At 35.3% G+C, this 27,776-nt stretch overlaps 2 protein-coding genes across 5 annotated transcripts in view; one reads left to right on the top strand and one right to left on the bottom strand.

Moving 5' to 3' along the window:
- LOC134273851 (transcription factor collier-like) overlaps positions 1 to 7,660 on the top strand; it is a 28,837-nt gene extending 21,177 nt beyond the window's left edge. For both annotated transcript variants that reach the window (XM_062756071.1, XM_062756072.1), the window contains 5 exons: positions 3,752 to 3,878; positions 4,849 to 4,937; positions 5,443 to 5,635; positions 6,205 to 6,345; positions 6,849 to 7,660. In XM_062756071.1, coding sequence (XP_062612055.1) covers positions 3,752 to 3,878; positions 4,849 to 4,937; positions 5,443 to 5,635; positions 6,205 to 6,345; positions 6,849 to 6,955 — 657 coding nt within the window. In that variant the 3' untranslated portion in view covers positions 6,956 to 7,660. The remainder of the gene's footprint in view (positions 1 to 3,751; positions 3,879 to 4,848; positions 4,938 to 5,442; positions 5,636 to 6,204; positions 6,346 to 6,848) is intronic.
- Positions 7,661 to 18,221: 10,561 nt separating this feature from the next.
- Positions 18,222 to 27,776, bottom strand: LOC134273853 (solute carrier family 23 member 2-like). 3 transcript variants are annotated; one of them, XM_062756074.1, is made up of 12 exons: positions 27,632 to 27,776; positions 26,279 to 26,500; positions 23,787 to 23,944; positions 23,597 to 23,685; positions 23,209 to 23,273; positions 22,015 to 22,196; positions 21,645 to 21,922; positions 20,922 to 21,175; positions 20,641 to 20,797; positions 20,332 to 20,448; positions 20,155 to 20,250; positions 18,222 to 18,711 (listed from the first exon to the last, which is right to left on the bottom strand). In XM_062756074.1, the coding sequence occupies exons 2-12, from the start codon at positions 26,390 to 26,392 to the stop codon at positions 18,443 to 18,445; spliced, it is 1,779 nt and encodes a 592-aa protein (XP_062612058.1). In that variant the 5' UTR covers positions 26,393 to 26,500; positions 27,632 to 27,776; the 3' UTR covers positions 18,222 to 18,442. The 3 variants fall into 3 exon arrangements, with proteins under 3 accessions (XP_062612058.1, XP_062612057.1, XP_062612059.1); XM_062756073.1 differs by having other exon boundaries at positions 26,279 to 26,537; positions 27,632 to 27,682; XM_062756075.1 differs by lacking the exon at positions 27,632 to 27,776 and having other exon boundaries at positions 23,787 to 23,892; positions 26,279 to 26,397.

Below are 27,776 nucleotides of genomic sequence, written 5' to 3' on the forward strand. Positions count from 1 at the left end.
GTTATTAAATTTATATACAAAAGCTAGAAAAAAAGTTACGTTGGAACCCCCTCGGAAAACGCAGACTCCCTGGTAAACGCGAATTTGTGTTAAATTGGTACGAAAAGTCTAAGGTTTGAAGCATTAAAAGTCATGTACACGCTGAAATAGTTTTTGAAGTTTGGGCGAGTTTACGGGGTTTTTTGCATGTCAAGAAATATCTGGGTTGGATATAAATTATTAATAGTCGAGGCATATAGGAAGGGAAAGCAAACTGCCGATGAGAGTTCCACATTCTACCAAAAATTAGCTTTTTTATACCTCTTGTCTACATAATTTTTGTCCAGATTCCTTACCTGAGAAGGTACATTTATTTGAGAAAGTTCCCAATGTTCCCATTTCTATGATGTGTAGACTTCACGTTTTCATGAATTTTCCTTTCAATTTCGGCGTTTAGGTTTATTTTTTTGTCAAAAGTAAAATTATTATTTCAATTTTTGAACAAGTTTCGACATCCCCTCCTGAAAAAAAAATCTTTGATCTGTCCCAAGATCTAATAAATGGTACAGCACAAAATACATATGGTTTTATATCTATTTTTGCGCTTACAGATGGTTACAGGAGGAGAGTACGGAAGCCCGTTGGTGCCATGTATGAAAAATATTTTATCTGGCGGCCGCCATTTATTAATTGGCGGCCGCCACATATATATCTGGCGGCCGCTACTTATTATTTGGCGGCCGCCACTTATGTATCTGGCGGCCGCCACTTACTATCTGGCGGCCGCCATTTATTATTTGGCGGTCGCCATTTATTATTTGGCGGCCGCCACTTATATATCTGGCGGCCGCCACTTAATTTATATGGCGGCCGCCACATAAATTATTTTGCAAAAGGTGAGTGTTATTGGGTTAAGAAGATGGATGTTGACAAAACCGCTGCTTATTGATAAAAAAGTAAATGATAAAAAACGAATTCTGAAATATTGGAACACCATTCTTGGAAATCCAAAATGCAAAATTTCATTTAATTCTCAACCAATCATAGCGTACAGCAAACACCATGATTTATGTCCGTGACCCTTGATGAGGCTTCTTAATAATCGAAACACTCTACAAATACTTGCATAATTCAAATCAAATATTAATCTGCTCTATGCAAAAACATATCTATTAGAAGTGTGGATTGGAGTGTTGGTTCATAATAAATCTCTTACAAGTTTGGTTGATTGATGTTGCTATTATAATTTTTACACTGTATCCACCTCTTAAACCACACATTAAAACATGCGAGCGATTCAGGAAGCCAGGTGTTATCTGGCGGCCGCCATATAAATTATGTGGCGGCCGCCAAATATTATGTAGCGGCCGCCAGATATATAAGTGGCGGCCGCCAGATAAATCATGTGGCGGCCGCCAAATAATAAGTGGCGGCCGCCAGATGTTATATAGCGGCCGCCAGATAAATTATTTGGCGGCCGCCAGATATTATATAGCGGCCGCAAGAAAAATATGTGGCGGCCGCCAGATATTATATTGCGGCCGCCAGAAAAATATGTGGCGGCCGCCAGAAAAACTATGTGGCGGCCGCCATGTATTAAGTGGCGGCCGCCAGATATTTAAGTGGCGGCCGCCAAATAATAAGTGGCCGCCGCCAGATATATGAGTGGCGGCCGCCAGATAAAATATTTTTCGTACGTGGCACCAATGGGCTTCCGTAGTAGAGAGAGCGAGAGAGTTCAATGAATAAAAGAGTAATTAAAAATTATCTGTATTCAACCAGGTTTCAAGTATCCCTACCCAAGTTTTTAAAAGTATCTCCCAAATATTGCGACAGAAATTATTTTTATTTTCAAAAAAAAACTAGACTGTCAGACAGGGATACTGAAATCTCGAAAGACTTCCTGTAATAATTATAAAACAGCCACATTCCGCAAAACTGTACATACTTTGTGGTCGGAGTGAGACAATAAAAAATCTTCAAAAATGGATTTGGCAGAAATGTCTGTCTTCCAAGAATATTTAGGTAACGGCCATGTAATTATTTCTGCCCCCCCCCCCCTCTAAAAATACGAATGCCTCAATATCAGTCTAAACGGGGATGTTTTTTTCCGCGGTATGTTAAAGAACGTACAGATGTACACATAAACTTTTGTATTCTGGTGAAATGTTTTTAAGTCTTGAACTAAATATTTACCGTATATCAAATTATTTGGTTTAGATTTGAGATTAGTACTAAAATAATCAGTTGTAATTGACAATGAATTTTGCGATGCAAAACAACTGCAGACTATATAAAGAATGCTTATTAGAACTAGATAGACAATTTTCAGTTATACCTTATAAAGCCGTTATAATTATACTTTAACCCCCCCCCCATTTCAGCCGCGCAAATACCACTCTTTTCCACTTTTTATATTTTCCCTGACCAAAATCTGATCAGCACGGACTAAGTGTATCGACGCGCTAGACTGTACGGAGTAGATACAGTGTGTTTATTGAGTTTTTGTGGAGTTTATTTCTTTTTTGTGATGCATATTTCAATAAATGGAATTCAAGGTGTATATCACTTGACTTGTGCACATCTTCGAACCGATGCAGTGATCTTATTACCAGGTATGGGTACGTTTACAGCGTTCGACGCGTTTTCTCGACATGCATCAAAGTCTGCATAAAACATGCAAATCAAAGACGCTGATTGTTTTGTTCCATTCAAATGATAATAATTTCAAAGTGTGTTTACGGGTTTTAGTGCTTTTTATTTCATGTTTATTCTGCATAAATTGGCGCAGTGTAAAAATGCGTACTCGTGCAACTAAATCTTTCTTTCAAACTTGCATTTTCTTTCTTTTTTATAACATTTGATTCAAATCTTTAATTATTCAGAAATATGATTATTATGTTGTTTGGTTTGAAATGTCTTGATCAACCCATATGTTTTCAAATGTTTTACCATCGGAGATGTGCACAAGTCGATAGCCAAGCCAAAAAATCATTCAAGTGTAACGAGGGTATTGGGGTATATATCGTTACAATAAGACAAGGTATCTGAAAGAAATATGGCGGAATACGGCTATAGTTGGTATGAAACAAGTCGTACATAGATGAAAAAGTTGCGTTTTTAAGAATTCATGTCAGCTTTAAATATTTACGAGTTATATTGTTGTCGTACACTAGTTTAATGCTCGCAAATCATCCGAGCGCAGAAATCGATGGCAGTAGAACAGATCTATCTCACCAGAATACATAAAACGAAGTACCGTATCATACAAAGCCAGGACGAACGACGAGTAACATTACAATTCTTATAGCGACAGGATTTACTCTAAAGAAATTTTAAAAATTATAAAAAAAAGATTTATCGCTGTAGAAGAAAAATTATATTAGTTAAATAAAAAAACTTTGCTTGATTTTGAAATAAAAATTTCTATCAGAAGTACAGCTCCTAAGGAAGCAATTTCAAGAAAAAAAAAATCATTGACAGGTAAAAATAGAACAAAATCATCAGACGTTATATAAATCCTGGAGTCAACGTATGAAGTAGTTGTGATTTTCTTGTATGAACTATATATATCGGCAAAAAATATAATAGGTGTCATCTCCGCGAATTCGTAGGTTACGGAAAAAACTGCAATAAGGCTTTTAAAATTTCATGAACAACATGACAAAAAATTAACCTTCCAGGTTTACATTAAGTATCTAAATGTTTTATAATATAAGTGAGATTTATTTCTTAAACATAATAAAATCACATTGTCTTGATGACGTTTCAGCTGATTACGTCACATGCCATCCGTGTTCAGACACCTGCGCGACAGCTTCCAGGTGTGGTAGAGGTCACGCTCTCCTACAAGTCAAAGCAGTTCTGTAAAGGTGCCCCCGGAAGATTTGTCTACACAGGTAATTATTCTCGGGTTTGTTGTATAAAATATAAATTTTATACTTATATAATAAAGAATATATTCTGTTATAGACTACATCATTTCTCAACTCAACCATGAAAAGGAATCTTCGAAAGTAGTACATATCCTCTCTACCTTGATAAACACTGCATAGTATTTCACCCTTCATTTAATTTTAATTGCTGACAGAGTTTTATCACAGGATGTATCAAATAATGATGTTACACTCAAACGTGCATAATTATCTCAAAAAGACTATTTTAATTCTTAATGTTCAATATTTGCATATTTTAAGGGATTAAAAAAGTATTCCTGTTGATTGCATTTTTATATCGCAATATAAAATTCTGTAATATGTCTCAAAGAACTGTCAGTAGATTAAAGTACCCATTAGATCTTATCGAGGGTAATTTTTCCTGCTGTATCGTCCTCTGTTTTGTTTTCATTAATGAAAACTAAAACTTGGCGAGCTTTTCTTTTGACTTTAAATACGTGCAGAAGAAGCTGGGCCGATCAATCGATAGTCATTACACATGCACCATTGAATTGACTGAGAGTCTAATATCGGCGTGGAATCGTAATGAATATTTCCCGAAGTGATAATAGTAATCTATAGCATCTCCTGAAAAAATGTCAGAGGCTGTAATTTTCTACATGATTATTCTTATAAACCAGTATTTTTCAGATGTGACAAAAAATTCTGCTCCATCTGGCTTTATAATGTATCATTTATAGGATTAAAAAATATACAATGAAAACACATTCATTTGAACGAAAACTTAAAAATATATATATAATTAATTTACATAGACCAATGTATGACTCCTCCCCCTCGTTTCAATGATAGAATAAAGTGAATTGCCTGTCAGGGCTTCACGCATATTTTTTAGAGTTAAGTTCATTAGTTATTATCTTGTACATTAGAATAAATAAACACGTTTTTAGAATTGTTCTTTAATTTTCCTCAGCGTTAGCGGAACCAACCATTGATTACGGATTTCAAAGATTAATGAAGCTCGTCCCGAGACACCCCGGGGATCCCGAGAGACTTCCGAAGGTACTAAACATTCCATATGTAAATCTTAACCAATCAGAAGCATGTTATTATGAACAGGTTATCTGAGTAATATTTTTCATATTTGTTGTGGAATTTGGAAGCAATATGGGGTATATTTCTGAGGTGATAAAACCACGATAGTTCCAATATTAATATCTGTAATATTATCTGAGTTACACGCATCTTATGGTGTTATGATAATAGCTTGAACAGGTTTGTTATGCTAGAAGAGCTTTTTAGCTTATGTTTAAACCGCTGGTATAAAGATTACCAAAAAATGTGAAAGTATCTTATATTCAAAAGTTCAAGCAGCTCTTTTATATCATTCAAAATTGGATGTTCATTTTTAAGAAGAGAATTTTTTTTTCGTATTTCATATTTTACATTTGAGAAAGAAAATACTGAATAACAATAATAAAGTTACGTTGTAGTTTTGAATAAATTTAACGATATATTGTAAGAATCATTCAGGGGAAGACAAATAAGCTGTTTAATTCTTTGACAGGAGATCGTTCTGAAGAGAGCGGCTGATTTGGCGGAGGCTTTGTACAGTATGCCAAGAAACCCCAATCAGCTATCCCTCCCACCGCCGCGGTCCCCCGCGATGACCAATGGTTCCCCTATGTCTAGTTTTAACCCTCCATACTCTGGTCAGCTAGCGGTCAGCATCCAGGACACTAATGGCCAGTGGGAGGAAGGTAGGTACAACACACAGACACACACACAAAAGCATTCTCACACATTCACACACAAACCTCTCTTCGTCTGTTTGTTTAGGATTCATATTATATACGTATATAATCGTATTATATAATCATATGAAAATTACGACCTCATCGGGATACGTTTCGGGAAACCAAGAAAATCCAGGAAAAATAGCAGTAATAAAATACTCGGTTATTAATGTTTCTCTCGTGAATGCTGCAAAAAGATCATTTTATTCAATATCATGAACATTTATAATTAAAATCAAAAGCCTTTGCCAGTAAAAGTTTCTCTAAAGATGTACAGGGTGTATGTTAAAGGTGATGAAACTTCAACTTGACGAAGTTAGTTGCAATGGTGTTTATCAAACGTATAGCATGTTAACAAGCGACATATAATTATTTTTACCTGATTTGTTTTTGTAAAATGATTCCTTTCATTAATTAATATAAAATATTTAGTAAATGATTACTCTATTTACTTCCTGTCTTGAAAAGAATTTTTTTAAATGATAACAATGTTTTACATATTGTCATGATTTTCCCCCAATTATTTCATGAAGGCTACACGAGGGGTCAAGGTTCCAGTTTGTCACCTAGAGGTTACGGTTCTAATGGATCCACGCCCCACTCTAACGGAAGCGGATATAGTTCGGCAGCCATGAACGGGTATCACGCCCCCACCGGTGGTCTTGGGAATATGGGTATTGATATTTCTTATGTTCTTTTTCATCAAAGCTTCAAAATTTACGAGAGTTTGTACAACAAATCTTTTTAAGAAAGACCAACGTAAATCATAGAGAAAAACATTCCTCAATTCCATGGGATCATTTTATTGTTAAATTGTGAACCCTCAATTAGAGTTGAGCTAAAATCAGGTATCCATATTCCAAATAATCCTATATACATACAAGGGAAAGAAATCTATCTTCTTTCTAATCAGCAGGGCCTTTTTAGAAGTTTTAATGCATTTTTATGTTATGTGAATTTATTTTTTGAATTTTGAATACATCATAACATTATCCTCTTAGGACTAGCGTTTTCACCATTATATGGAGTCAAAATTTTTATAAGTGACTTAGTTGAGCGTTGTGGCCTATATGTCTCTTGCTAGATTGTTTTCTAACTATCTATAATAGTGATGAAACATCATCGTATTGAAGAATAAATTCAAAACCCCTAACACTGTTGGTTTTATTCGTTACAGGTATGAGCAGCCTAGTAACCTCACCTTTTTCTAGTGTGAATCCTTTTGCGCTTCCAACGTGTAACGGACAGACATACGGTAGTTCCATCATATCGCCTGCAAAATGAATCAAAACGAATGTAACTGACGGATTTCAGTGGTTAATAGCTCATTTATGTACGATATTAGAAAGAAAATCCAGTGTCATGTAGGGCTAGCGCTGGAGTTACAGAGAGAGAGAGAGAGAGCGGGACCCAAAGTGACCGGGGCGTATTGTTCTTGCCACCGCGCCTTATATTGTTCACTTGCTCACGTGACTGTAAAGTGTACACATCCATCCTGATATTCAAAATTTCAAATGTCATCATTCACAGCAGTTTCAGTGTGCATTAAAGCATTATACAAGTGTATCTTCTATAAACATGATTAAGCTGTTCATATACGAGAAGCCTTGACATATTTGCTAGAATAATACTCAGTCTCTATATAAGGTTTCTTTAGCTCAATATTGTGGTTATCAGTATATAAATCGTTATCTTTGTTTTACACACAATGTTAAAAGTTTTGTTTGATTTGTTTACAAGTAACTATGTTGACGGTAGTCTTAAATATTCTTTACTTATATACATGTATATCTAGCGTTGGTTCTGCTGCCTTTTACGGATTAGATTTTTTATTGTAAAAAAAACATATTGAAAAATGATGTATTTCATAAAATTACTATAATTCAAGTAGGATAGAGAGACAGATTTATTATCATATTGACTAAATGGTCTAATTAGAATTTATTTTTTACAACCTTTGATTTAATTTTATCTCTCTGATGAATAAACTTTTTTATCCATCGCTATTATTTTCAATTCTTTTTTTTTTTCGTTTAAATATTGATATTTCCAATCCTCTTCTACTCAATATCTCCTGTTCTCAGAAAAAATAGCTTTTTGATTTATTGTAATTAGTTTTGTCTAGTCATAATTTATTATTGTGTATTTTTTAATTTTTTTTTTGACGCTTTATACAGATATCTAGTCAATTTTTCAAAGTTTAGTGCCAATTTCTTTTCATGCTCTAGTTTCTAGTCATATGGGTATAAGCAATATTTTATTACAAGTTTTATTACAATTTTTTCAGTAATTTTACAACCTAGATTTCCTTTTCAAAGATTTCTTTCTTGGTTGTAGTGTCGTAAACACCGTCTTTTTAGAAGACCGATTCAATTATTTCTGTATGATGTCCATCTCTTCTATGTTGGGGTTTTCCCTTCTAATAATAACATGTTGAGGGTCTTTTTTGTTATTTTTATACCTCTCCATATTTGTTGTCATTATACATATATACTTTTTTTTCAAACATGTGATGAATGTCACATCAAAGAACCAATAATAAAATTTTTGAAATATTTCTTTCGTTTTTTATCTTTCATTCTGTACTTGAACCCCCGTTAATGGGTTTCTTTGCATTGCCTCAGATTTAAATGTTTTTAATTCTGCAACTGTAAGGAAAAAATATTACCACTGAAGAGAATCCACACAAAACTGAATTATCACAGAGCTACAAACTGAGTATTTGAATGACATCAACTGATCATGCAGGAAATCACTTGATCATGATAGAAATTGCAATTACATTTCATCGACAAACAAGTTTATTACTTTCAAATAAAAAATAAATTCAACTAAATGTTCCTTCTAAATTGATGATACAATTTATAACAATTAAATAAAAAGTAATAATTGTCATAAACAGTTATTCTTTTGCTGCTGGTGAATTTCAAACGAAATGATCATGCAATATTTCCTTTCCTGGCCCAGTGGTTCTTGAAAAGAAGATTTATAAAGATTTTTCTTATATATTCTAATTTTTCTCATTGTGATAACTCTTTGAAAGTTAGCGAAGAAGATTTTTAAATATTTTTCCTATATATTCCTATGTAAAATAATTTTTCTACCCCCCGGAACAAATGTAACATGTTAGGATACCACAGGTCATTTTTCCTGGCCCATTGGTTCTTGAGAAGAAGATTTTTAAAGATTTTTCCTATATATTCCTATGTAAAACTTTGATCGGCCATTTTGGCCCCGCCCTACCCCCGGGTTCATGGAACAAATTTGAATCTACACTACCTAGGATGATTCTACACGAGCATCTTTTCTGGCCCAGTGGTTCTTGAGGAAGATTTTTTAAAAATGCCAATAATTTTTCTCTAAATCATCTTGGAAAAGGGTGTGGCCCTTCGAACAAACTTGAATCTTTCTCTTTGTCTGAAAAGCTAACGGACGACAACAAATACGACAAATTTTGTAAATCTTGTGCGGCTAAAAAGTAATAATTGTCATAAACAGTTATTCTTTTGCTGTTGGTGAATTTCAAACGAAATGATCATGCAATATATCCATTTCTAATTTTTCTCACTGTGATAACTCTTTGAAAGTTAGCAATGACTATTGAAATTGGGTCTGAAGCTAAGGAGACCAAATACGCATGTAATTCTTGTGCGGCTGCCTTTGTGTAATTTGAAAATTCTATGTAATATAATTCTATGTTTGCATTTTTAAAGTCTAAATCTACAATTTTATTTCACAATGAAATGGAAATATAAGGAATCACTGTCTAGTTTGTAGAGTATGCCAGGGACATCAACAATAGTGGGAAAAATGGGATAATTTATGCATAACGGGCTTCGCCCGTTATGCAAATTATCCCATGCTTCCCACTTTTGTTGATGCCCTGGCATACTCTACTAACTAGACAGTGATTCTTTAAATTTCTAATCAAATTAGGGAAGACATTTTGTAAAAGACTTCACTGAATCCCTTTAAGCGTAACAGCTCTGGATTTTTTTATGGGGTTGAACGCCGATCTAGGGAGTGAAAGGGTATAAGCAAGACCAGCAACTTTTAAGTCCGCGAAAGAAATTTTCTTTTAAATTCGAAATCGAAAACAATGAATAAATCAAGCACGTTCACCGCCTTCAAATTTTTCATTCATATTTTACATAAATGTATATATTTCTTGAAACAAGACTTTATGTTCCAACAGTTTTTTGTCGTTGACTTTATCCAGGGCCTTTTTTGGAATGGATGAAAATATGTCTTTCAATTTTGAACCTTTGACCTAGAAGTTTGACCTTCTTATTTAAAACGTTAAATTTGGTCATAAGTTTTTTACAGCTAGTTCTACGACTTTCAACTGTCACAGGTTTATTTCTTTTGTGAAGGCCTTTCCTTCGTTTAAACTTTACCAAAACTTTTGAACAGTAAGAGCAATATGTTTTTTGTATTTCAAGCATGTATTTCTTTCTTTAAAGACATTTCCTTGGATACCAAAAGTTTTAAGTCTCCGACTTTGATCTTGCCATATCATTCCTTTCAAAAATTTATTGGTGACTTCTCACTCAATTTTTAAAGCTATGAGCTAAAGCTTTCATTTTTCACAGGAGTAATCCTTGTGAGCAAGACCTTTTTTGGGTACCAACATTTTTGACCTTGAAGTCCAACTTGCATTTGAAAAGCTTTCACTTGAGTAACACGGCGCATAACGTATGCACAGGCAAAACTTATTTTTAATCATTCGTAATCAAAGATTCGGAGTGTATTATTATAATTTTTGCACTGTCCGTCCGTCTGTTTGTCCGGAAAAAACTTTAACCATACCCGTAACTTTAAACTGAATGGAGCATTGGTTTTCACATTTTACACGTTTACCACTTGTGACAAACCGTCACGTAGCTCAGTCGGTAGAGCGCTCGCTCCGTGATCGGAAGGTCGTGTTCAATCTCGGCTGCGACTGCCCTAAGTCGATAAAAAAGAAGCCTATGCACAACACCTCGCTCACCTAAGTAACTTTCGCCATGATGGAACTTTGATTCCCTATCGTGGCACCGCCCTACCCCGGGGGTCAGGATTTTAACAATTTAAAATCAATCTACACTTCCACAGGATGCTTCCACATGAGTTTTAGCTTTTCTGGCACAGTGGTTCTTGAGATGAAGATCTTTCCTACATGTTTCAATGTAAAAGTTGGTTTCCACATAAGTAAGCTTTTCTGGCCAAGTAGTTCTTGAAAAAAAATTTTAATGACCCAACCCTATTTTTGTCTTTTCTTGTTATTTCTACCTGGAAGGAGACTTGGCCCTTCATCTTCATAATTAAAGTTTCCTTTGCCCAATTATACTTTATACCTAGTTTGGTCAAAATTGACCCAGTGGTTCTAGAGAAGAAGTTGAAAATGTGAAAAGTTACAGACGGACGACGGACAAAAAGGTGATCAGAAAAGCTCACTTGAGGTTTCAGCTCAGGTGAGCTAAACATGAGTAGCATATGCTCCTTCGCCATGCGCTCGGCACTTTTAGGTGAAAGATGCGGATCCTTCGGATGAGACCTTAAAAACCGAGACCCCTTGTCGCAGTAGGTGCTGGCACGATAAAGATCCCTCACTGCTCAATGGTTCCGAGTGCCGAGTAAATTAAAGGTCAAAATTTGAAGCCCTTCACCTGTATATGGTGACATATACAGGTGTGTGCATTCCTTAGTGTGAAAAATTCTGGAATGGGACGTAAAACAACATACAATCAACCAACCCATGTGACTATAGACCTCTCTTTGGGTAGTAACAACCCATGTGACTATAGACCTCTCTTTGGGTAGTAACAACCCATGTGACTATAGACCTCTCTTTGGGTTTTGATCTCGTGACATTGGAGTTTGACCAACAGGAGCAAAAATTTTCCAAATTTTAACCCGAACTTCACATATCTTTTATTTTTTTGCTCTACTTTCAGTTTGTAATTTATATAATATTATTTAAGTGTTTATTATTTCAAAATCTTTTTTTTTTTAATAAGGAGTAAAAAGATTAAAACATTCACCATTCTTTGTACAAGAAGACAACATTGTGACGTAGGCTGATCTTTGTGACGTATGACACACTGGGTGCCCCTAAAACTGAACTCCATACCACTTTGACCTTGACATTCGCAATAATTAATCAAATGATTTATCCATGCTCAGCAGTGTCGCAGGCAATAGAATTCCAATCTTTCAAATATTGACAGTCCTTGATTAAATAAAGCTGATCGATTTGAGTTTCTAGGAGGCACTGCACAAAAAAGTAAAGTGTTTGAGAGAACTGTGAAGCATAGAATAGAATGGAGTACATGTATATATGTGTAAATTTAGTCAACACTTTCTTTTATAAACATGACTTTGATAACTTTGTCTTTACATTTGGAACAGTAAAAGACCAGGAAAAAGAGAGGTGTTGTTCTTGATACATGGACTGCCTTTCATAACAATGCAATATCAGTGCACATTACGGAGTTTGAATGGTCCTTGGAAAAGTTACAGCATTCTCAATGCGGATCAAACTGTACGACGAATTCAATTCTACTAATGAAGAAACTACCCTGGTTGTTATAGAATATAGATATACAGTAAAACTCGGTTATAACGAAGTCAATGGGACCTGTGAAATTACTTCGCTATATCCGTTATTCGTTATAACCGTAGAAGAAAGTCACTAAATTTATATTTCTGGGGATCCAAGAAGACTTCGCTATATTCGTAAATTCGCAATATCCGTGTTCGTACTAAACGAGTTTTGCTGTATATGGAAGTATCCCACCCCCATTTATATTGAATTACCTTGTTAATTCATATTCGAACTTTTTAAAAATATGAAAATGAAATGAGATAATAAAATGAAAATATCAAAATCCTTGTATACTAATAACTCGAATATTTGATAAAACAATCAAAATCTTTTTTTTTCAAATATGCGTCATCCTATACTCTCATGTCAAGATTTGCGTCGATGTTTTGAATACTAAAATTGGATAAAGACTATTGAAAAGTGTACAAGAGGGCTCTTTTTCGTCACAGCTTATCAGCTGCTTATTGCAACACGGTACGTCTGTTAATGCAAAGGATTGACGTCTGCAGTTGGATTCGAATCCGCGACGTAAAGATCAAATCCTTCCTCCCTGACTTTATAAGGTTAAATCCACAATTCTGAAAGAGGCATCCGTGCTTTTCATAACTTTATAAATTAGTTTTATACCTACGAGCAGAAAGAAGATTTTCAAGAATTAATGCATTTCACTATGTGATCAAAGAGCCCAACCCTAAAACCAGAATTCCTGACCCAGGGCCCATGAAATTCATAATTTTGAAAGAGCCCTTGCTCATAATAACTACATGTATATCTGTACTAGTATCAAGTTTGTTTAATATTCATGAGCAGAGAAGATTTTCAAAGAATTAATGCAATTTCACTATAAAATCAATAGAGCCGCGCCTTAACACCTAAAGCATTGATCCTTGGGTCATGAATTTCATAATTTTGGTAGAGGAAACCTTGCTGTATGTGTTTAGTTTGTTTAATACCCAAGAGCAAAAAATTATTGCATTTTCAGTACATAATCAATGGAGCCCCACTCTAACTCTAACACCAGAACCCCTGACCATGGGGCCATGAATTTCACAATTTTGGTACAGGACTCAGTGCTTATTAAAATCATGCCAGTTGTGTGATTGCTTGATCTCCAGGAGTAAACGAGGAAAATTTTAAACATAGCACTAATTTTGATGGTTTTATCCCCTCAGAGGGACAGGGACCATGAAATAAAAATATTGTTTCCCTTCACCCGTAGATGCCATATGCTAAAATTGGTTGAGTTGTTTCAGAGAAGGAGCGGAAAATATTCAAATGTACCTAACGCACGGCTAAGGACCAAAACGGATATAGCAATAGATCATTTGAGTAACACAGGTGACCTAAAAATGAATGCATTTTTTCTTGGTATCTTAAGATTATACTAACACCAGAATCCTTAAATCACGGATGAAACAAATGGAGATAAAAAAAAGTATTCAAGATCAAAAGTCCATAAAATAATACAAAATAGGAGCAGAGCAAACATGGACCTCCAAAACATAAGAGGTGGGTTCAGGCGCCATGGAGGAGTGAGCATCCCCTGCCGACCGGTAACACCCGCCGTGTACTCCTTGTCATAATCGGGAAATAATGGAAAAATCTGTCGTCAATTCGGTGTATAAATATTGGACTAATAATTATATGATAAAAAAAATTAGCATTTGACTTAAATTGTATTTGCTGACAAGGTCATCATGTTGTATCGACCATAGAACTTACAAAATGATGACTTTAAATGAGACTGCTGATTTTCGTGCTTTATAAACTTGTTTGTTAATAATCTACCTTGTTTTAGACATTGTTCATACGAAGAACACGATCTTCCGTATCGAATCAACTGAGAGATATAAACTCCATAGGCAGAAAGATATGGAGATAACGAACAGTATTCAATCTCAAAGTCCATAAACAATAGAAAATAGGAGCAGAGCAAACACGGACCTCCGAAACATCAGAGGTGGGATCAGGTGCCATGGAAGGAGTGAGCATCCCCTGCTGACCGGTCACACCCACCGTGTGCTCCTTGTCACGATCGGAAAATAACGGATAAATCCGTCGTCAATTCAGTGTATAAATAATGGACTAACAAATAGTATGGAAAACGTCAGTCAGCGTTTGACTCAATGATAAATTTTATTTGCTGACAAGGTCATTGTATCGACTATAGAGCTTACGAAAGATGACTTTAAACGAAACTGTTGATATTCTTGTTTCATCAACTTGCTTTTCAATAATTTACCCCATTTTAGAAATTGTTCATACGTAGAGCATGCTCTTGCGTATCGAATCAACTGAGATAATTATATATACTCGGTATGCAGGTGATGAAGGTATATTGCTGCATAAATAAGGGAAGTTGACGATAAAAAGTTAGAGTCATCACGTTTATCATATAGCTTGGTTGTTAGATTACCATTAACGTCTTTTTCAAGTAAAATATCCAAGTATGAAACAGATGTGTCAGACTCTGTGGTATCTTTTATCTCAAGCTCACCAGGATATATCGACGTAGGTATGGAAATTACCATTGTGAATTGACAATACGTCGTCAATATATCTAAATGTCGAGTTGAAGGCCACAGCAAGTGTTTTCTTCTTCTCACGAATAAGATTTTGCACAAATTCTGCTTCATATGAATATAAAAATAGATCTGCTAATAAAGGAGCGCAATTGGTACCCATGGAATTCCAAAAGATTGTTGGAATACATGCAGGTGATGAAGGTATATTGCTGCATTAGTAAGGGAAATTGACGATAAAAAAGTTAAAGTCATCACTTTTTATCATATAGATCTTGGTTGTTAGATAACCATTAAAATTAATATTTTTAGAAGAGTCATTTTACAGATTTGGAAGAGATGTTCTTGTTCATCATGATGAGAACACATTGTTTACCTTGGAATAATCAAAGAATTTCTAAAAAATTGATGCATTTTCACTACATGATCATAAGAGCACCGCCCAAAACTCAAACATCCCTGACCCTTATATGCGACGAACTTCACAAGTTAGTAAAGGGCTCAATGCTTATTATCATCGTCGCAACAGTTTGACTGAAGTCCAGGAGTAAAGATGATTTTCAAGCTTTCATTATTTTAGCCTCACTCCTAAAACCCCAGGGTCCATGAAATTAAAATTTTTGTACCTTTTCGACTATATGTCAACTTTTCAAATAATTTGCAACGACTAAAAGTGAAAACAAAATGACGAAAATTAGTGATGAATTATATTGAGAGTGAGCGCCTATAGTTATTTTCTTTTTTGGCCGTTTTACCAATTCGTACCAAATGAAGATGGATAACTCGCATAAACTTTGCCATATATATTGCGAGCCTTGGCTTATTCCGCAACCTTAGCAAGAGGGCAAGCTACATTAAGCAACCGGAAAAAAAACCTCGAGGCTTTCACATGCAGTCTCTACAGGCACTTGCTTTGCTAATCATTTTTAAACCAATATTCTAATTGCCAGTGCCTTTTCTTTGAAAGTTTAAATGACTGCAATTCAAGGGAGGGTGTTCTTCGTGTAATGCGGAGCTGGGTACCTTGTGTTATTATTATTATACTATGGGTGGAAAAATTTGTTACAGAAACAAGCGCCTGTGTGCTTCTCTAATAGTGTTGGTAACCGTAAACCTAAAATATTTGATTCAGTTAACCCCTGGAGGATTTAGACACATGCCTATAGCAACAGTTTCAAGTATCAAACGAGTTTTCGGTTCAGATTTTCAAAGTTTGTTTTTGTAATGTCCTTCCTGATAATTTTTCATATGAAATATGCTAAGATAAAGAACAGTAGTATTCTAGCTCATAAGTCCATATTACAAAGTCTTAAGTCCTAATTACAAATTAGGAGCAGAGCAAACAAGGACCTCCGAAATATCACCTCGTTTTGAAAATTGTTCATACGTAAAGAGCATGTTCTTGCATATCGAATAAGGAGACACTACTACCTGCAGGTGGAGGGCTGCAAATTAATACCTGTACTCGACACTTGGGACTATTGAGCAGTTATGGATCTTTTCCGTGCCAACTCCTACAGCCACACGAGACTTCTGTTCATATGGTCTTATCCAAAGGACCGGTCTCGAAGTCCCGCAGTGGATTCGAACCCGTCAAGTAAGGACCGACTCTCCATCATGCACTGTTGTCCTTGTGGAAAATGACTAATATTCGAACATCAGGTACCTATTCAACTGAATCATACGCACCTTCATAAACAAATTCTTTTGCAAACTGGTATTATATGCCAAGGTCTCCAGGCTATCCATGTAGCATATGTAGTAAGTTTCAGATTAATTATTGTAGTTTTACTCGAAGTCGGCAATATTTCATCTAAATTTCGGTGGTATTGTTTCAGAGAATGTACTCATTAAATCTTTCTGTTCAAAGAGGTACCGGTATCAATAGATTATCATACTAGTATTGACATATTTCTATACATTTGGTAGTCTTTTATTTCAAATATAGATCTATACACATTTTAACCGCATACGACATTTTCCCTCCACTCACTCTCTCTCTCTTTCTAAAATAAATTAACACTAACTTGTCCAAATTATTCTGTTTAACTATACAAAAGGTGTATTAAAAACAAGAGGCCCATGGGCCACATCGCTCACCTGAGTACTGTAGCTTAGAAAAAGTAGAAATTGGTTTATTATTGAAAAGTTAAAATCCAAAAGTAATCCCATGATCAATCATGGATTTGCTATTCTTCAAAGAATTTTCCCATATATTTCTATGTAAAACTTTGGTCGGCCATTTTGGCCCCGCCCTACCCCCTGGGGTCATGATTTGAACAAATTTGAATCTACACTACCTGAAGATGCTTCCATATAAATATGATGAATAATGGCTTTGTCATTCTTGAGAAGATTTTTAAAGAATTTTCCCATTAATTTCTATGTAAAACTTTGGTCGGCCATTTTGGCCCCGCCCCACCCCCGGGGGTCATGATTTGAACAAACTTGAATCTACACTACCTGAGGATACTTCCATATAAATTTGATGAATTATGGCTTTGTCATTCTTGAGAAGAAGATTTTTAAAGAATTTTCCTATATATTTATATGTAAAACTTTGGTCGGCCATTTTGGCCCCGCCCTACCCCCGGGGGTCATGATTTGAACAAACTTGAATCTTCACTACCTGAGGATGCTTCCATATAAATTTGATGAATCATGGCTCTGTCATTCTTGAGAAGAAGATTTTTAAAGAATTTTCCTATATATTTTTATGTAAAACCTTTGGTCGGCCATTTTGGCCCCGCCCTACCCCCGGGGGTCATGATTTGAACAAACTTGAATCTTCACTACCTAAGGATGCTTCCAAATAAATTTGATGAATTATGGCTTTGTCATTCTTGAGAAGAAAATTTTTAAAGAATTTTCCTATATATTTCTATCTCTTTGTTCATTTTGGTCCCGCCCTACCCCCGGGGGTCATGATTTGAACAAACTTGAACCTTCACTACCTGAGGATGCTTCCATATAAATTTGATGAATTATGGCTCTGTCATTCTTGAGAAGAAGATTTTTAAAGAATTTTCCTATATATTTCTATGTAAAACTTTGTTCGGCCATTTTGGCCCCGCCCTACCCCCGGGGGTCATGATTTGAACAAATTTGAATCTACACTACCTGAGGATGTTACCCCATAAGTTTCATCTTTCCTGGCACAGTGGTTCTTGAGAAGAAGATTTTTAAAATATGCCACCAAAATTTCATTAATTCCCAATTATCTCCCCTTGAATGAGGGCGTGGCCCTTCATTTGAATAAACTTGAATCCCCTTCACCCAAGGATGCTTTGTGGCAAGTTTGGTTGAAATTGGCCCAGTGGTTCTTGAGAAGAAGTCGAAAATGTGAAAAGTTTACAGACAGACAGACAGACGGACAGACGGACGCCGGACAAAATGTGATCAGAAAAGCTCACTTGAGCCTTCGGCTCAGGTGAGCTAAAAACTAAAGAATAGAAAAAATCATATCTCCTATTCAGAACAACTTGTAATGGGTGATGTTTTGCACTTCAGAAAACACGCTCAATGGAGTTATACAAGATGCTTAATAGTATATTTGTCAAAATCTCCTTAACGCTTTGTGTAGTATTTAAAAGATGTTATACTCCCATTATGCACATTTATTTAGAATAAAAAGTCAAAGCATACTCTCACTAGTTTGATTACTTAAACATCTGAATTCAATTCAACGAGACTTCTTTTACAATTCTCTCTGTCTGATTTTGTGTCTCTGTCCTCTTGAGGAGCTAGAATCTTGAGATATGATTTCCTATATTTTACGAACGTTGGAGATACTGGGCAAAGCTGACACAATCTGACACGTCTGATATATTTAGTAACAAAAGGTAAATCGTACACGCCATCTACTTCCGGTTCCGATTCACCATTGTCAGAAAGTCTCACCCATCTGTCGATGCCCCTTTCATGTTTGGATCCTAAAATAAAAAAAAATGTCATTGCAATAGGATTCTTTTTAGACGCCGCCACTTGTCAGTACAGGGCTGCAACTTTATAACTGCACTCGGCACGCAGGACAATCGACCAATAGGTCTCCGCGTCCTAGAGTGGGTTCGAACCCACGACGTAGGGATCAGGGGGTCCGTTTTGCAGAACTTACAACTAAGACCAAAATTTATTCTGCTTATTATAACTTTCTTGTTTGCATAAATTTGAAAATAGTATATATTAAGCTTTTAAAGAGGAATGAAGAAAGATATTTTCGTGGTAACAGTTTTAATCTCGGTCATTAATTGTGCAAAAGTTTACGATCAACCAAAGTTTTTGGTCTTAGTAGTCGTAAGTTCTTTTGTAAAATGGGCCTCAGCCCCTTTTCACCGCTAACTCTAGATAAGACGCTCGAACAACTGCGCAACGCGGGTGACGTATTATAAACTAAAAAAGTGCAATCCAATGGGACGGTGTTGCCATAGTTTCTTAAAATTCAAATTTTTGTGAAATATTCAAAACCGTGACTTCTACAGTTCTGATCTTTATTTCAACTTGGCACACATGTAGACTACACAAAAATGCATAATTTAATGCATGTTTTTTTTTCTAATTCGTAAAATACTTCTAAAATGCTACTCTTCCTACAAATTTGGTGGCACACATGTAGAATAGTAAGACTCATGTTTTATCGTTTTTTTTTTCGTTTTATGTTTGTGTGTGCACTTTAGTCCTAGTTACCCCAAGAAAGAAATTTCTGTGAAAGACTTTTTTTTCAAAATATCACTAGTCGCTCGCTTGATGTAGTGGTAAGAGCGTCTGCTCTCAAAAGTTAATCCTTACGTCGCGGGTTCGAATCCAACCATGGGACATGGAGACCGATCCTTCTGATATCCTTCTTATATGACGATATAAATCGAGGTCCCGTGTCACAGTAGGTCCTGGCACGAAAAGATCCCTCACTGCGTAATGACTCGGAGTGGTGAGTATAGGTCAAAATCTGCAGCTCTCCATCGAAAAGTGGAGAATTATGAGAAAAACTATTGAGAGGAACGTTAAACAACAAACAAACAAAATGTTTTTCCTTGTACAGTTTTCCATGATTTTCAAGATCACCTTGCAAACAAGTAGACGCCACTGATATACATAAGTATGTTCAATGGAGTCTTGCCGTGGTTACCAAAATTAGAGGAATTTATCAAATTCTTCAAAGGGCTACACCTCCAACAGTTTTTAGTCTGATTGTAATAAATCTTGAAATTCAAAGAAACTAAACCAAAGGCCATTATTCTATAACGCTCTTGAATAGTTTTATGTGCAATGCTACTTCCCCTTCCTTTGCAATAAGTACAAGTCTTTAGAGCTTCACTTTAGAAACTTCTGGTTTGTGGATCTATATTTTTTTTCTATAAAGTTGATAAATATGACTATACCGGGGACAATATTATCCAGCAGGAACCCTATAAAACCTCCAGCGAAGGACGCTGTTCCAAACAGAACTCGAATCACTTGGTCCAATTCATCTGAACCTAAAACAAAGTGTTAAATGTTTTACCATCTGCTCATTATATAACAAACAGAGCTCTTCGTAAAAGGATTTATAAAGATACCTGTTTTGACTCTATCCGAGTTTTCAGACAACCATTCAGGGATCATCAAACCCATCAAGAAAGACACCCCGAGAATGGTGATGTTTCTAGTAGAAGACATGTCACAAAACTGCAGCACTGTAAAGGAAATACGTTAAAGCACAGGGTGTTTGAAATGCTGAATTAAATTATCTTGATTCCATTTCGTAATAGGAGTAACTGTAATTGAATAGATTTTTTTTTTTATAATTATTATATATGATCTTCATTAAACAAAACACAATTCTTCTTTCTAGTTATTTAGACATGATTATTTCAACTGATGAAAACCTGAAATGCCGATGGAGGCCACCATCCCCAGGCCCAGTAAAAGGGTCCCCCCGATGATGGGTTCTGGGATGATAGCCAGTGCCGCCCCTAGCTTCCCTATGACCCCACACACCATCAGGATGACTCCAGCGGTAATGAACACCGTCCTACTGGCCACCTGATCATAGAAAAGAAGTCTTATCAGATAACAAATTCAAAATGGAATGTTTAAGGAATTACAGTTGAAGGGAGTTTTCTTTTCGACTTATCTTCATGTAAGGTAAGTTAATTTGTTTCTGAACCTTTGTTATTCCAATGATTCCAATGTTCCCGCTATATGACGTAGTGGCGTGACCGGCTCCAACCAATCCAGATATAATGCTAGACACACCCTCGAATGCAATTCCCCGGTTTATAGCATGCGCAGGCGGAAGTGGGGCCCCAGATAACCGAGCAGCCGCAAAATAGTCTCCAACTGACTCGATTATAGAAGAAATTGTTGCTGCCAGCATTCCCATGTAACCTGCCGCGCTTATTGTTGGAATCCCAAACTGAACTGTGAATTGACGTTTGTTTGCAAAATATATGTATGACACTACCCTTGTTAAGTTGCTGAAACAAATCGCTTCACTTCAATAAAAGCAAGTAGGAGTCCAGTGTCTGGATATTTTAAGAGATTTTAGTGTAAAAAGTGAAAATAGAAGATAAAACGAAAACATCTGTATATATTTACCGTTTTTCAAATGATTTCTAACGAAAGGGATTTAGGTAAGGAAAAGGGTAAATGTTATGAAAAGTGATCGATCTAAAAATAAATCTTTATGTAATCCAAATATATGCTGGGAGCCCTGAAAATCCCGGCCAGAACTGGGACCAGGTGCCTAGGAAGACTAAGCATGTAATGATCAGGTAGACAGAACAAGGCGTAGTCAAATAATTTATGAAATAAAAACTTTGTTACCTAAATGGTTACATTTTATATTTCGATTAAAACTTATTATTAAATTTAATTAATTCATGCATACATGGCGTAGGAATTGTAAACCAGGGTGCTTTCGTCATGATCTCCATCTTGGAGTCCGTCCTGGCTTTGTATTCTATAATAGTGCTGTTATTAGGAAAGACGTCTGTTACAGTTAGCACGTGACTGAATATCCATACAATAGCGACAGAAAAGACAACGGGAAACAACTGGAATACCGGAATCTTCTTCATATGACACTTCCGTTTGAGTGAAAACGAAGGAATCGGTATTTCCACTTTGTTGATAAATACAGAAAACAAAAGAAGAAAAAATAGAGTCCTGAAATAAAAATTACTTTCTGTTTCAATCTATTCTTGAAAACATATTGGATGTAAAACTGCATTGGATGAATTGAAAAATTTTGTTCTTACAACATGGATATTCCCCAGTGTGTTTCACAAAACATGGCCACGACATGTGACAGAGAGAGACCAATCAGCGACACTGTAGGAGCGATAGTTAGCGGTCCGACGAAGCGTAGAATAGTCCCAATGATACCGAGGCTCCCGACAAGCACCTGAGTCAGGGAGGCTAGGATCAGGTTCCCCTGTATCTACACAAACATTCTAATGACGCTGTGTTGTTTATCAAGGCAGGAATTAATTATTAGATTGATTCAGTAAATTAAGATTTGAAAGATTTCCATTCAATATTATACAATTATTGCTGTTTTTTTTTTTAGGTCAATACAATGATTTAGCCATCTTAGGAGTACAATATTCATCGAAACCGAAGGACGAGGTGAATATTGTACTTCAAAGATGATTAAATCATTGTATTGACCAAAAAACAGCAATAATTGTTTTATTATATGATTCACTGTTAAAATGATACAGCTCACTATAGCTATTTGTTTGCATTTAATTAAGTCCAAGCCAAATACAAGAGAGAAGCAGAATTAAAATGTAAATAAACCTTATCAGTCGTATCAATTTAAAATGTTTTTATCTATTATATTATTTTAGTTGCCATGAAAAAAATATAATGTGAATCTTTTTTTATAGTATAGATTGTGAAAGGAAGGAGTATTATTATCAGGGAAAACTGAGAGCCGAAAAAAAGTAAATATTGTTATTCAGTAAAAGTGTCGGAATGGGGTTCCCGCATCTCCTATAATCACTCTCAACCGAAAATATATATTCGCTTATGTTTTGTTCACATGAAAAAAAGTCATAGTCCTTTAAATAGCTTTCCAAAACAATTTATATCAATTTGGAATTTCCCAATCTATTTTTAGATCAATGTAGAGGAAATAAATCCTTGTATTCACCTGGAACGTCATGTGCAGGTAAATATAACGTAGTATTTCTTCCATATAGTTAGATCTCAGCCAATCAAAACGATAGGAATTATTCAATCATATAATAAAATAGCAATTAGCAATAAATATTCATTTCTAGGGAAAATGAAAGAAACATGGTGTACATGTATATCTCGATTAAACTTTGTAAAATTATTTTACATGTATATAAAATTAATGGCGATAAGAGTAATTGGAAATGAAATATATATATTGTTGTCGAACGAGCAAAAAATGCATGAAATAACAGAGGTCTATGTGTTACCTCCCGCATCCTGACGGTCCAGTCAATAACGGTGTTATTGCCCGATTGTTCATCAAGTCCTTCAGCTGTCAAAAATTCAAACCACACGTTATAAGTACTCATAACTTGTATGGTTTATTCAAAGATGCAATACAACTAAGTTTGATTTAAAAAGCTTTCTAGATTTCAAGGATATTTTTAAATGATAATTTTCTACAAAAAAAGTAATAATAATAAAATAAATGAATATTAAATAAAAAAAATAAACAAAAGTAGTATTACATAGTATTATAATAAGAAGTATTAGCTAAGCAAGAAATTAAGAACTGATAACAGAAAATTTTCTGAATTATGCTTTTACAGTTAGCTTCCGATAACAGGTTATTTTTACCCGTAATTCTCGACGTACCATTGTCTGGACACCGGAACCTTTCTAGAGACATCATGACAACAATTGGAGCTACGAATGTGTGAGAACCGCCTTGGATTATGGGTAATCTACATAATGCTAGTAATGTTAGTTGGAATCAACTGAAACTAGTTTTAATAAGTAAATGATTATGAAGTGAAGTATCATAATAACTTGTTAAGATTCTAACCTTACACCTAGGAAACATTGAAGCACAGTTGCTAACCCACACATGAACATACTGATGCTGAGAAGATGTGCTCGCACGTTCTGCTCGTCAACTGGACAGAGCAAAGCTGTCAAGATATATGGCAGAGAGAGCGAACCCCCGATACACATCAAAGCTTGCTTAAAAAGAATTTATATACATTAGCATTCTACATATTTCAAAACTAGAACACAATTTTTAAATTTACTTTAAGAGATGTTCTGACACTAAAAACTTATTGTATGTCTCATGGTTCTAGATCTAACCACTTTTTGCATAATATATATCTTGGCTTTAAGGATAAAAAAAACACAAACCTTTTCTTCAGAAATCGGCAATATTTCTCATAGATTGTATTTTGATTGGTAACTTGAATAACGTTTACCAGGTATCGAGGTGAAATTTTATAAGAAGTACATGTTACTGAAACATATTTCGAAAAGCTGAATGTAAAGTCGAACACTCTTGATATAAATGAATGAACTTTTGCATGTCTCGAAAATGGAACACTTCTTAAGGTTCATAAACCGTTTGCTCACTCGTATAAAATCTTTCTTCGAGCGGGCGTTTATGCATGACTACTGTGTTCGGACGCACCTATTCGCAACAATTTATAACGAAAAGAAAATTGTTTAATCTCTCAGTCATTTCTAGCATGATCTACGCATGAACAATTTCTAAAACGACATAAGTTATTAACAAATAAGTTGACGGAACAAGAAAATCAGCAGTTTCGTTTAAAGTCATAATTTCCTAAGTTCTATGGTCTATAAAACGACCATGTCAGCAAATACAATCTATCATTAAGATGACTGGCTTTTTTCATACTAATTGTTAGGCATTTTTACACACTGCATTGTCGACGGCTTTTTCCTTTATTTCACAACCATGACAAGGAGAACACTCCGGGTGTGACCGATCAGCAATTCTGTGGTCTATACAACGACCATGTCAGCAAATACGATCTATCACTAAGATGACTGGCGTTTTTCATACTAATTGTTAGGCATTTTTACACACTGCATTGTCGACGGCTTTTTCCTTTATTTCACAACCATGACAAGGAGAACACTCCGGGTGTGACCGATCAGCAGGGGATGCTCACTACCCATGGCACCTGATCCCATCTCTGATGTTTCGGAGGTCCGTGAGTGTTTGCAATGCTGATCATTGCGTGGACCCTGTGGTCCACGCAGTAAATATATAAGCGAGGTTAAACCGGATGCCATGGACAAACGACAGGCTTCGCATGCGCGAGAATGCTAGAGATCTCGCCCCTTAGGCAACTTGCCCGTAGAATATTTCGCCCTATTCAAATTAAAATAATATGCCATTCATTGGCAATTTGTGCTTTTAAATCCGCATATCGTATTTATATATTCATCGGCGGATCCGAATTTCTCACTTACACATATGCTTTTATATACAAACTAAACATTGATTCTATGGCACAAGCATTTTTAAGAATAGGACAAACTTGCAGTATAAAATTACATGTAACTTAACAACTTGAATAAAAAACGCCATTTAACGACTAGTTCTAGCTTTTAAAAGATAGAACAAGTTTTCACCGGCATTTGTTTTGTGCATCAAGTCTCGCAAAATAATTTGATATTTCAGCAATCCAAATACCGTTTGACAGAGGTCTGTAGCAACGGTTTTTTAATGTGGGGGAGGGGGGCTCCGAAAAAAAATCTGCGTACTACAGAGCTGTGTTACACGTGTACCATCAGATCTATTTTTCCCATGATAGATTTCTTCCGTATAGATCCGGAACAGATGTCAAGTCCCAGCCATTATGGATTACATGTATCAAATTAGCCCGATTTTTTAAACTGACAAAACTATAGGCTAATCGGAGATAAAATTAAAAAAAAATTGCTTTGAGACTACAATCAGTCATAGGGTGGCGGATCATTGTAGAAAATGTGAACAAACCTGCATGAATATTCACTACACCTAGAAATTTTCTTTAATTGAATTTCGGTAGAAACACATGCATATCGTCCACGTATTGCAGTCCTTTTTTAAAGGACAGCAACTTGTTTTTAATATTTAATGGACATTTGAGTTTGAATACTGTTCGTAGTCTGCACATATTTCATGCAAGTACATGTACTTGCATCTAAAAATAGAAATATTTTGAATGATTATATGTTGTTAACGTCACTCTCGTCAATTTACCATTCATATGGAGACGCCACCACTTGCAGGTGGAGAGCTACAAAATTTGTCCTATACTCGGCACATAGGGCTATTGAGCAGTGAGGGGTCTTTTTCGTGCCAGCACCTACTGCAACAAGGGACGTCATTTTATACGGTCTCATCCTAAAGACCGGTCTCCACGTCCCAAAGTGGGATTCAAACCCGCGACGTAAGAATCAACCCCTTACTTCGCGACACTAGAGCAGACATTCTAACTACTGCGCCACGCAGGCGACAAAAAAGAGGATATATATTTTACCTGAACATACCTGTAATCCAAATAGAACAGTCAGGTGTGCAGGCGACTTATCATTCACTCCAAATAACACGGCATCGTCAACTTGTCGAGTATCCCCCGAGTCCAGCCTTCCTTTGTCCGCCATGATCGAGCTTTATTACAAGTTATCAGATTAAAATCCGTCTTTGGTTTGATGGTCTCAGGCCAACCCAAAAAAAGTTCCGTTAAACGTTTGTTCGACCGCAAGAGAGATCTGTCATTGTTGATAAAACGAACCATATACCACATCTCTAAATTATACAGGGGGCATATTGTGTATATGTTCAATTTAAAGTTATAATTATTTAATTTTACAGTGTATTTTTTAGGACATGGAAAAATTTTCTTCGTAAAGCAGGGAGGTATTAATATAGCAAATAATATGTTCAATGTATAGTATAGAATGAATCATTAACAATGTCAACTTCTTTGTTACAATTTTCTATTTTATATTCGTTTAACTTATAAAACTTTGATGTTCTTTATTTTCAGTGAAAAAATTTAACAGCCTTTTGTATTTCATTTCTATGCTTCAAATTTGCAGATCAGGCGACGACGAAAGAGATCTTTTTATAGTTTTTCTCTTAATTTGAAAAAATCAGTTTCAGTGGTAGAGAAACATTTTGAATTTATATTTAGCTCAAAGATAGAAGGCGTGAATGACAATTATATGATATAATTTGGTGAAGGTCAGGGTCAAACTTGCCTGATTACCACTTGATAGTTCTTTGAGTTAATCGTGTTCAAAAGCATGTTTTGATCGGAAATTATCTTCTTTTTAGTTTATTGACATAGAATTCTTTTACTAGCTAATTCTTTCTTAAAGTGTTTAGGTCAAATTTTGTTTTAGTTTACATATTGTAATGGATATAAAACTAGTTTTCGCTTTATTGTCATATGTATGCATGTATAATAGCATTTTCTTTTGATCGTTATATTCATTTACTTACATTACCTGTTCAATTGTTAGTTTATTCACTAGTTTTATATCTGTCTTATCCACTGTTACTGTCATTCAGTAAGGTTAAACGTACATTAAATAATTGTGGTTTTCGTACAGGTTGTTATTCAACTTGCTTCCGAATCCTGTTACGACAGTACCGCAAATCATGCTGATTATGTCATACTGTTAATATCCTTACTAATTCAGGAAATAAAGGTTAAAAATAATAATTTTGGCTTTATAACAGAAACACATTATAATATTTCTCCGTCTTTGCACTTTTTTGAAATAAAAAAACTATTTGATTCAATCTTATGTCTTAGAAATACCAAGTACTTGAACATTTCGTTGACAATTTATCGGAATTCTAATTCTTTCCATTCTTATAAGTAATATTCTCACCTTCGCTATTCATTCCATTTGTGAATGTAATAAATGTGTACCACATCAAAATTTTGTGTCGTCCTATATTTCCAGTGCTTACACTTGACGAACAATTAAATTCAAAGTCATATTGAGTTTCTCTTCATTACCCTGTTTACATAAA

This window comes from Saccostrea cucullata, unplaced genomic scaffold (genome assembly GCF_032062105.1).
Source record: "Saccostrea cucullata isolate Sc308-1 unplaced genomic scaffold, CSIRO_AGI_Scuc_v1 ctg140, whole genome shotgun sequence".
NCBI classification, from domain to species: Eukaryota; Metazoa; Mollusca; class Bivalvia; order Ostreida; family Ostreidae; genus Saccostrea; species Saccostrea cuccullata.